The sequence below is a fragment of the Amphiura filiformis genome, unplaced genomic scaffold (genome assembly GCF_039555335.1).
Source record: "Amphiura filiformis unplaced genomic scaffold, Afil_fr2py scaffold_44, whole genome shotgun sequence".
In the NCBI taxonomy this organism is placed as follows: domain Eukaryota; kingdom Metazoa; phylum Echinodermata; class Ophiuroidea; order Amphilepidida; family Amphiuridae; genus Amphiura; species Amphiura filiformis.
Window position 1 is genome coordinate 162,449 of NW_027305508.1, and position 12,175 is coordinate 174,623.

At 34.1% G+C, this 12,175-nt stretch overlaps 1 protein-coding gene across 3 annotated transcripts in view; it reads right to left on the reverse strand.

Annotated features, from left to right (window-relative positions):
* LOC140144178 (uncharacterized) overlaps window positions 1-12,175 on the reverse strand; it is a 60,707-nt gene that overhangs the window by 23,492 nt on the left and 25,040 nt on the right. For all 3 annotated transcript variants that reach the window (XM_072166005.1, XM_072166003.1, XM_072166004.1), the window contains exons 4-6: window positions 7,914-8,004; window positions 3,651-3,709; window positions 3,290-3,412 (exon numbers count right to left, since the gene is read on the reverse strand). In XM_072166005.1, coding sequence (XP_072022106.1) covers window positions 3,290-3,412; window positions 3,651-3,709; window positions 7,914-8,004 — 273 coding nt within the window. The remainder of the gene's footprint in view (window positions 1-3,289; window positions 3,413-3,650; window positions 3,710-7,913; window positions 8,005-12,175) is intronic.

Below are 12,175 nucleotides of genomic sequence, written 5' to 3' on the forward strand. Positions count from 1 at the left end.
TTGAGAAAATAGCCGCACAGCCCATTTTTCTTTTGTTTTTATTGTTTTCTAAAGTTAAATATCACAAATATGTGAGCAAACGTCCACATTTTTTCTTTTTTAGTTTCTAATAAAAATGTATCGAACCATTTTTGTCAAAGTTGGTCCTAACTTCGTAAGTCAGACCGATACGTAATTGTAATTACGACGATAGAAAAAAAATAAAGAAATACATAAGAATTGTTGTATAGTAATATCAATCATATTTAATAAGGGCAAATACCCATCAATTTGTCTTTAATATCCGTATAAAATTAAAATACCTTTCAAATAATACCAATTTGATCTTGATGGTATGTTGCGTTAATGATATACGGGGTAATTAAAAATAAAATATAAAAGAATTGTCAAATATGAATATCATTCAAATTGCATGAGGGCAAATACTCATAAATTTTTCCTTAACACCCCTAAATTGGCATTAAAAGACCTTTCAAATGAGACCAGTTTGAACTTGGTGGTATATTGCATTAATGATATTATGGGGTATTTAAAAATCAAGAAATACAAAAGAATAAGCGTATTTGCCCTCATGCAATTTAATGCTAATCTGACAATTTTTTTGTATTTCTTTATATTTAATTAATCTGTATTGTTGACGCAACATATCACCAAGTTCAATCTGGTCCCATTTTAAAGGTATTATAATGCCAATTTAGGGGTTTAAGGAAAAATTGATGAGTATTTGCCCTCATGCAATTTTACTGACATTCTTAATCTTATCTGGTAATTCTTTTGCATTTCTTTATATGCAATTACCCTGTATATCGTTAATGCAACATACCACCAAGTTGAAACTGGTCCCATTTTAAAGGTATGCCAATTTAGGGGTTTTAAGGAAAAATTGATGCGTATTTGCCTTCAATCAATTTTAATGATATCCGTATCTGACAATTCTTTTGTATTTCTTTATTTTTAATTACACCGTATATATATATATATATATATATATATATATATATATTGCTATATGCAGAGATGGATATGCTCATACAACTTTCCACCTCAGGTGATATCACCTGAGGTGATCGCATATTACTTAGCCAAAATAATAACTCTGCTGTATTGGTGATATATACGCATATACGTATATACCGTCAGCGTGGTGTTTTTAATGTTTTTGTTTCATGTTTTTGATTGATTTTATCCCCGGGGATATCTATTCGTGCTTGATTGAAGCATGAAGAATAATTTATAGAAGATAATAATGATATAAATATTATGGTTTAAACAATCACAGTAAGTTCAGGTACTCTATATAGGTTCTCGACCACACCGGGGATACCGTGTGCCCGGAACCGTGTGTTGTTGTACTGATAGTGTCTGCATTGGAACACGTACGATATCGTACATTTGGGTAGTAAGTTACTATATGACTATCAATAAGAAATGCCAATGCCATTTATATTTAACATCAATGTGTACGCCATGTATATATTCTCAAGTTGATTAATTCACTTCATACACAACTTAGAGTGATCTACTTATAGTAAAACATCACTTCAGGTGGTATGTTAAATCAGTTTAACAACCTGAAGTGGTCATTTATACGTCGATATGCATGACATTTACACATCTAAGCGATATGTATGCGTCAAGTTGCTGAATTTACTTCATACACCACTTCAAGTGGTCAACTTAGAGTAAAACACCACCTCAGGTGGTATGATAAAGCAGTTCGGCAACCTAAAGTGGTTAAAGTGTGTACGATATGGTCAAAATATGCACGACATCTACACATCTAAAGGCGTATAGCCTATCTACAGCATGCTTATTTTTCATATTAAAGTTTCATGTCGCTTTAGACATGTGGCTGTCGTACACCTACACGTAAAGTCTAGTACTAAATTTATAAACACAATGTACCACATTTACTGTTTATACATGCAGTATATACGTGTAGGCTATACATGTAGGTAAAATGTATCACATTTAAATATGCAGCGATCATTTCAATGTACTATTTCATATACAGCAGGATTCTATGTAGTGGTGCTGATTAGCCTTTAAGTAATATCTCGAGGTGAAGAACATATTACATAGTTCGCTCAGCGTGATCAATGCTGTGATTGTTGTTTATGAGAACATAGACCATCTATATATTTCATCATTGACCTAGCTAGTAATGGCTTGGTATTCTTAATAAAACTCAGAACTGAAGATATTATAGTAGCCTACAGACCATATTGTGTATATCATTATTATCGTCGATAAATTATGCTTTGTGCTTCACTCAAGCACGATACCATAAACGGTTAAAATCCCGGGGATAAAATATATAGAACAGAAAATATGAAAGTTCAAAACTAAAGCTGACGGTACGCCATAGCGCAGACATGGTTATGCTCATACCACATTGTTTGCACATTTACTAACCTGAGGTGGAAAGTTGTATGAGCATATCCATGTCTGCATAATGCATATAGATCGATAACGCAAGGTACCACCAAGTTCAAACTGGTCTCATTTTAAAGGTATTTTAATGTCAATTTGGGGGTTTTAAGGAAAAATCTTATGGGGATTGCCCTTATTAAGTATGATTGATATTAATATACAACAATTCTTACGTATTTCTTTATTTTTCTCTATCATCGTAATTACGTAATGGTCCAACATACCAAGTTGGAACCAACTTTGACAAAAATGGTTCAATACATTTTTATTAGACACTAAAAAAGAATAAATGTGGAAGTTTGCCCACATGTAAATTGCAAATCAAATTATATGAGCAACTCAAATACACTGCATGCATGGCTGTTGTATCAGGAACTGTAAGTCAGGACCAGCTAGTTAACACTAGCTGTTATGTAACAGCTAGTGAAGGCTTGCGCTAGCTGTACCTAATTTACATAATTCGTCATTTTGCAGGCTTAGTACATGTTAAGTGAAGGCTATAATCATCGAACAGCTAGTGAGGGCTATTTATTGAACAGCTAGTGAAGGCTATTTTTGAACAGCTAGTGAAGGCTATTATTGAACAGCTTGTGAAGGCTATTATTGAACAGCTAGTGAAGGCTATTATTGAACAGCTAGTAAAGGGCTATATCTAATTTACATAATATGTCATTTTGAAGGCTTAGTTCATGCTAAATAACAGCTACTATCTGAAGGCTAAATTACCTGTTCAGTGAAGGCTTTCAAACAGCTAATTGAAGGCCTTCATTTATGGTAGGGCATCCTAAAAACGGTAATAACAATAGAATAGTTTGTATTATAATTTGCGAGTTGTTCATGCACTATATATACTCACTCTATCTCTTGCACCCACGTCTGCTCCCTGCTGCAACAACACCTTGCACCTTTCTTCATCTCCTTGTTCACTTGCTTGAAGAAGTGACTTGCTCTTTGAGGACATACTCTGTAGGGAAATACCCTGTGAGGAAAAGTCCACAATAACACATGTTTCGAGCTGGAATTTTATTTTATGCAAATCAATTATAAGGCAAAAGGTCTAGCACAAAATGTTCCAAAAAGGTTAATACTCATTTGGGTTAAACTAAAATAATTCAAATACAACAACGACTGCAAAACATGGGCAGGTGAAAGAAAAAAATCACGCCTATTATGCTAGATAAAGTAAAATTCAATAGGTTGTCAATATGTTGTGTTACCTTTAATTCTACCTCCTGAATTTTTCCCATAGAAGTATCCAACTTTTCTTCTCTGCTACCTGAAATAAAAGGCATAAAATATAATCAACTAGAATTTCACAGTTCTCAACTTGCGCAATGCCTCCATTTTAACAAGTGCGATTTCATTTGACCCCAAAATGACCTTTACATTATTTGCCTCGCTAAGGTGGTCGGTCCCAACAAATTTCATGAACCTGCAGCAGTATATTGTGATTTGACCCCGAATTATCCAAAATGACCTTGACATTTTTGTCTCGTTTCGGTGGTTGTTCCCACCAAATTTCATGAACATGCAGCAGTCTATGGCAATTTGACCCCAGATGACCCCAAAAAGACCTGGACATTTTTTGTCTCACTACGGTGGATGTTCCCACCAAATTTCATGAACCTGCAACAATATATGGCAATTTGACTTCGGATGACCACACAATGACCTTGCGATTTAGCATATTTTGCACTGAAAATCTGATAAGATCAAAAACCTCTGGCTGTGCTACTCCCCACCACTTTTGATATAAATTATGTATGAAATGTGTATAAAATGAAAGGATAACGAGATCTGATTGCGTTCGCCTGCGACCGCGAGCATGCACAGCCAGCAGTGACAAATGAATCTGTGAGAACCGGAAGTGATCCCTTAATTACCTTTGACCCCGCAAAAATATTACATAGTGCTTAGGATGTCATAAGGAATATTCCTGGTGCATTTCAGCTTAATCGGAACTTATACATGGATTTGGATTTTTTTTAAATTTATGATTGACCTTTTGACCCCCTTAATGACCATTGACCTCAATGAAAATAAAACCTTATGTACACCGACAAAATGTATTGTTCCAATTTGAATAAAAAAATTCTACAATGTTTAGTTGTCGAGATAAAAATTCTTGAAGTTATATTTAGCTAAAAACAGGAAGTGACCCCTTAATGACCTTTGACCCCCAAAATAAAAAATACCATGCATACATCAGGTAACACTGATTCATGTATGATGATTATATTACTCTGGTCTGTTTACATTTTGAGATAAAAATGTTTTAAACATTTTTGATAATTTTGGTTTTTGACCAGAAGTAACCCCTTAATGACCTTTGACCCCAAAACTGTAAGCATCCTAAAGACCCTGGCTAGTAGCGATGCATGTGTGCTAATGGCGACTCTCTGCTATGTAATTTGTAAAGACAGTGATTTTTGAATATTTTTACAAATTTTTCAGACTTTTACCGGAAATGACACCTTAATGACCTTTGACCCAAATTCTGTGAGTAACTTTTAGACACTGGATATAGATGATGCATGTGTGTAAGTGACGTCACGATGCTATGTAATATGTGGGAGGAGTAGCATTTTTAGTGAAAATCCAAGTTTTGGCCATTGACCGGAAGTGGATGACATTTGACCGGAAGTTGATCATGTGACATCTGTGGCACCACCAAACGGTTCTACTGACCAAGTATGGTCAACATACCTGAAAGCATGTGGCTGCGATGGCTGATTATGATGTTGACAGAAGAAGAAAGAAAGAAAGAACGCGGTAAAAACAATGCACAGCGCCAATGGCGGCTGTGCAATGATTCTTGCTCGCCTGCATGCATCCATGAGCATGCACAGCCAGCAGTGACAAATGAGTTATGACCCCGAATCTGTGAGAACCGGAAGTGATCCCTTAATTACCTTTGACCCCGCAAAAATATTACATAGTGCTTAGGATGTCATAAGGAATATTCCTGGTGAATTTCAGCTTAATCGGAACTTATACATGAATTTTGATTTTTTTTTAAATTTATGATTGACCTTTTGACCCCTTAATGACCTTTAAAAAAAAAAAAAAAAAAACCTTAAGTACACTGACAAAATGCATTGTTCCAATCTTAATTTAAAAATTCTACTTTTAGTTGTCGAGATAAAAATTCTCAAACTTATTTAGCTAAAAACAGGAAGTGACCCCTTAATGACCTTTGACCCCCAAAATAAAAAATACCACGTATACATCAGGTAACACTGATTCATGTATGATGATTATATTACACTGGTCTGTTTACATTTTGAGATAAAAAAATTTTAAACTTTTTGAGAATTTTGGTTTTTGACCGGAAGTAACCCCTTAATGACCTTTGACCCCAAAACTGTAGGCATCCTAAAGACCCTAGCTAGTAGCGATGCATGTGTGCTAATGGCGACTCTCTGCTATGTAATTTGTAAAGACAGTGATTTTTTTGAATATTTTTTACAAATTTTTCAGACTTCTACCGGAAATGACACCTTAATGACCTTTGACCCAAATTCTGTGAGTAACTTTTAGACACTGGATATAGATGATGCATGTGTGTAAGTGACGTCACGATGCTAAGTAATATGTGGGAGGAGTAGCATTTTTAGTGAAAATCCAAGTTTTGGCCATTGACCGGAAGTGGGTGACATTTGACCGGAAGTTGATCATGTGACATCTGTGGCACCACCAAACGGTTCTACTGACCAAGTATGGTCAACATGCCTGAAAGCATGTGGCTACGATGGCTGATTTGAAAGGATAAAATTTCAATGCTAATTTGATACAGTTTAAATTGGAACCCTGATTTGATACAGTTACATATTTCATACACTTTTGATATAATTATGTATGAAATATATGTATGAAATGAAAGGATAAAAATTTCAATGCTAATTTGATACAGTTTAAATTGGAATGCTGATTTGATACAGTAACATATTCGATATGTATGAAATATGTATGAAATGAAAGGATAAAAATTTCAATGCTAATTTGATACAGTTTAAATTGGAATGCTGATTTGATACAGTAACATATTCGATACACTTTTGATATAAATTATGTATGAAATGTGTATGAAATGAAAGGATAACTAGAGCAACTGTGCCCTTTGCAAGGGCACGAGGTAAGTTAGGCGGATGACTGTGACGATCTGATCAAGCAGCAACACTGTGTTGGACATAGGATTGATTTTAATAAGACTGTTTCATTCATTGCCTTTTTTAATATACCTTTATCGTAGAAAGCTGTTTTTTTTGAAAACTTGACCTTTGACCCCTTATTGACCTTAAATAAATTTTAAAATATTTTTAAAATGTTAAGAATGTCATAAGGATTATTGCATTTAAATTTCAGCTCAATTGGAGCATATTAAAAAACTTGACCTTTGACCCCTTTATGACCCCTTAATGACCTTAAATGAATTTTAACATATTTTTAAAATGTTAAGAATGTCATAATGATCATTGCATTTTAATTTAAGCTCAATTTGAGCATTTTGAAAAACTTGACCTTTGACCCCTTTACGACCCCTTAATGACCTTAAATAAATTTTAAAATATTTTAAACATGTTTAGAATGTCACAAGGATCATTGCATTTAAATTTCAACTCAATTGGAGCATTTTTGGTTAAAATGACCTTTTTTGACCCCAGTGACCTCTGGATGACCTTTGACGTTAAACAGCCCATAACTTTTGTAGCCAGCTACCCAATACTGCTTGTGACTGAGTTTGGTCGAAATCCGATCAAGGATGTGGCAGAAGTAGCAAATTGTGAGAAGAAAGAAAGAAGAAAGAGGAAAGAAATGGCAAGAAAGAAATAAGTTAGGCTGCACGCCTAACTTAAAAATTTCAATGCTAATTTGATACAGTTTAAATTGGAATGCTGATTTGATACAGTTACATATTTGATACACTTTTGATATAATTATGTATCAAATATGTATGAAATGAAATGATACATTTCATTTTATACTTTTTTGATACATTATCTTGGCATTTGAGACACTTTTGATATGTATAAAATGTGTATGCAATGTTAATTTGATACAGTTTTGATACATAAAAGTGTATGAGATGAGAGTTCCAATTCAAATACTTTTTATTTCATACATTTTTCATACGTATCAAAAGTGGTGTATCAAAAGTATATCAAATTTCAGCCAGGGTGTGCGCGCATGCAAAAAAGATGGGACGAGTAACTTTTAGACAGGACGGTTAACTTTTAGGAGTAACCTGTCCTGCTTTCTGATTGACATTTTGCTTAAGTTGACACACTGCTTTAAGGGGATATTACATATATTTTCGCAGGTATGAATTTATGAGCTGACTGCCATTTACATGAGTGTACACATGTGGTACTACAGTGATTTCTGTGTGGTTTTATACACAAAAGTAAAATAACAAAATTGTGTTATGTCTAACGTTTGAGGAAGGGGGAACAAGCTTGCATTATCAGCATGATCAGTACCTTGTGTCATGTTGAGCTTGAGTATCATGTCATCTACTAAGGTCTTTAGAGCTTCTTGCTGAATGCTTGATGGTATAGATTGGTCTTTGATCTGAAAATGAAAATTATGAATAGGAAAAAGATGCAATGTATTAACTTTATCAACTTTATAATTTTGTTACGAATCGATGTAGAACAGCATAGATAACTGACTTTTGAAACTCATACTTTTGAGATCATAGTATGATTTGCCAAGAGCCCTCTGGATGTTAGCGTAAATGCAATTCTGAGAATAGAGTAATGTATTTCAACAACTTATATTTTTCTGAAATACTTTCATTCATGCTTAGGTATATTACCTTGAGACAGAGCCCAAACGAGCCCATATATTGTGATGTTTCTTATTTGTACAACAGATACCAATAATAGCATGATAAATGAAGATACATGTACTCGAGTTACATTTACTAGAATTAGGTGACTTGGATGATTACATCTTGTTCAGTCTTTAAAAATTATAGATGTCTTCATCAGGGCATGAGAAAGGCGCTATAAGTAGGGATGCCCACTGTCAATACAGTTTCCACTAGAACGATTTTTCATTTACTGTGTGCGTGCACTCACACACGTATTGTCTATGGAGAAACTGATCGATACAAGAAATCCCAGGCCTGTTTAATGGCGTACATACTTGTTTTGATCCAAATGTAGGCCTATATCAGGGTGTTTCAAGAAATTCCTGATTCCACCAGAAAACATTAACCAAACTTTTTCCTGATTGGTCAGTAAATAGAGAGGACTTTCCTTCATGAAGAGATCAACTTTTTTTAATGAAAAATTTAATGAGATTAGAACTACAACAGGTTGAAGTGACACCATTCAGTGCATCAGGTGTTCAAACGCAATGATCTCCGAATTTGGAGTGAATCAGACAAGCAAACTTACATAGTCATAAAATGTAACTATTTTTGAAGACAAAATGTACAGGATGTTAAGAAATTAAAGAATGTTTAAGCCTGCCGAAACCCATCTCAAATTATGCACTTCTCACCACCTTGTAGATTTTAGATATGCTACATCATGGCGTCCATGCACACACAGTATATTGCTCAATGTAATAAAGATAACCGTTGAGTTGGAGCAAATTTCTCAAAATTGGTAGTGATTAATGTTACCAAACTTATATCATGATGAAATATAATCATTTTTGAAGATAAAATGTGCTGACATTAAAAGATTGAACAATGTTTAAGACTGCTGCTATTCATTTGAAAAAAGGCACTTATTCATGTTATTGGTCAGCTCCTCTATGGAGATATTTTCCATGGCAGCCATCTATGATCATACTTGAGGTTCCACCAAACAAACCATGGGTTTTGAGGTCTTATATTTTTTGTTGTATGTCAACAAAATCGTTTAAATTTTCAGGATGATCTTATTTCATGTGGTTATAAGCAAATATAATGTTCCAGATAACGCTAGTTAATAAATACATTAAGAAAAAGCACCTTAAAATTGGACTTTCTGTTAGTATTCCATTTTGGACTTTAACTTTTTAACATGTTCTAGCACCCCTATAAAAGCGTGACACTCGAAAGGCCATACATGTATCTCTGGAATGAAACGTCCGATTAAAATTATTTAAACGCCAAAATGTTTCTTTCATCAATTCCCAGCCAATAAGTAAAGTCTGAATCAATTAAAAGTACTTAAATTTTTAGTGGACATGCCTACTATAAGTGACAATAGCCATAAAATATTATACTATATGTGACCAGCTCCAACAAACCCCGGAACAAGTCGCCAGGCATGATTTTTAGTTATCATATCTTTAAAGATGTTAAAGATGACATTGCCATAAAAAAATCAAATTGTGGTATTTTTAATTTCATGGTATTTGACTTTGGGACTGAGTGGACTTTCAAATCCTTGAAAGTACTTATTAAAAAGAATTTTGAGGTCTGCTTGTTTCTGTAGACAAGGGGCAGTCTTCAGTGAACGGCTCTTTTTCAGAGCCACCAAAACCTTTTATATTAGCAGATAGGCAAGATCAACTTGTTCTCTGTTGACAATCTTCAGTGAACAGCTCTTTTCAGAGCCATCAGTAGGCAAGGGGCGGTCTACATGTCTCATTCTTAGAAGAAGTCAGAGCTACTCCTGATGAAAGCTTGACAGTTCTAAACTTGTCTGACGGCGAACCCGCTAAAAACCCACTAATTGTTATGAATTCCCATCATAAAAGCCTATCCCACAAAAAGAATTTTATTTTATCAATAATTGACAGTTGAACTATGATAATCCCTATTCAATCCTGTGTAAGGCAGGAAACTAATTAGCACATTACTCAGACTAGCAATTTTGCACAAATATCAAGGTATAATTTACAAAATTATCCATATCTTGAAAAGTATTGATGCTATGTTTATAATTTTGGTATCATTTTGAAGCTTATTGTCCAGTGCTTACATTTTTATTCAAATCATGAAATGTCAAAAATGCGACTTGTTCCTGGTTTTGTAGGAACGGGTCACATATATTAACAGCACCTTTTAACATGCTATACTGACAATTTTCACCTCAAGGCATTAATTGATAATTACATAAAAACAAATTGCGCTATATGAAATGAAAGATTTGATATTGCATAATTACGCTACTGACACTTACCATTTTAAAAATTGCATAATAGCAAAGTAGAATTCATAACTGAGCTAGCTAATTTCAAAATGTTAAGGTCTAATGTTGATAAAGCCAAGTAAACAAAATAACATGTATATAGTCCGGACTTTTTCAAAAATCGGTGAGGGAGGCGCTTATAATTTGTTATTATGTTATTTTTTTACCATTCATTTCTGTGTAAAATTGCATTTGAAAAGTCTTTGTCAACGCATCATAAAAACGGAGAGGCCCCTAATATTTTTGTTATTTCCCCAAAGCCCTACCCCTAGCTTGAAGAGAGTTTTAGCAATGCGTTTATAAATGATAACCAAGAACATCCTAATATGTCTTTTCATTACAACAATTTTAGAAACAAAGTATGTCATGTAGTAATGTGCGTGATTAATTGCAATGCGTTCAAACTAGTAGGCCTACACGGTGCGGTGCGCTATGTCCGCAGATTTGCGTAGCGCCATGATTGCGAATGTATTTTATTATTGGAATGCACTTTTGAATGTGATGGAAAAGTAACAAACACGCCTCTTCAATAATGTCCGACCGTGATGTCGTAAAACTATGGAATTCGGGAAGAGGAGAGGGAGGATGGAGACATGATTCTGGAATAAAGGACTCTAATAATATATTATAAAATTTAAATGAGGATTGTGCGATAGTGAAGCATGTATTATAAATATTGCAAATGTACGTGCACAAATGAAAGGTACGTACAACGGAATGTGTATGCACATATCAAAATTAAATGTTGCATACATCATGTTTAGTAGAGATGTAAGCCTAAGCTTATATAATGCACATCAATCTTTGTGGCATTCAAAAATGTTTTGTTGTGTAAAGTATAATTGCGTTTATAAAAAAAAATAAACAGCAATGAAACATTATATTGTTTTAATTTAGTATTATCATGCACATGGACAAATGTGTGCATTATTTCACATGCAAAAACTCGAGCCAGAGTACAAAAATGTGTGCAAGATTTTTATTGGATTGTTGTAATAAGCGACGAGCGTTTGGGATTGCAGCAGTAGTGCGCAAGTCAATCGAGTCGACATTTCTTTGAAAATTGAAATGAAGGGATAAAGTATTATAATATGGTCGTCAAAAACCTGTTGTGTTTAAAATAAGATTTTATCGCAAAATGTGTGTGTTATTGATCAGGATTTCATGATGAATTTAAATTTCTGGACAAGCGTTTGGTATTGCAGCTATAGTGCGCAATCAGTCAAGCAACATTTCCATATAAACATGGACATGTATAACTTAATTCATTATGTTCTGGAGAAATGGAAACTAGTGTGAGATTATCATTGGAGACGAAATTTATAACATAAATCTTATTTGTATTTATGGCAAATGTACGTTTGGAGAATATTTTATAAAATGAATTAAAACGTGCATAAAAAAAATGTATGCATGAAATTATATTTATGCACACAAAAAGAGGTAAATTTAACACAATTTAAATGTGCACTTTTAAGATGATTGACACAATCATATAGGAGTTCGGGGAGTGTCATGTAGTAATGTGCGTGATTAATTGCAATACGCTCAAACTAGTAGGCCTACGCGGTGCGGCGCGCTATGTCTGCAGATTTGCGTAGCGCCAT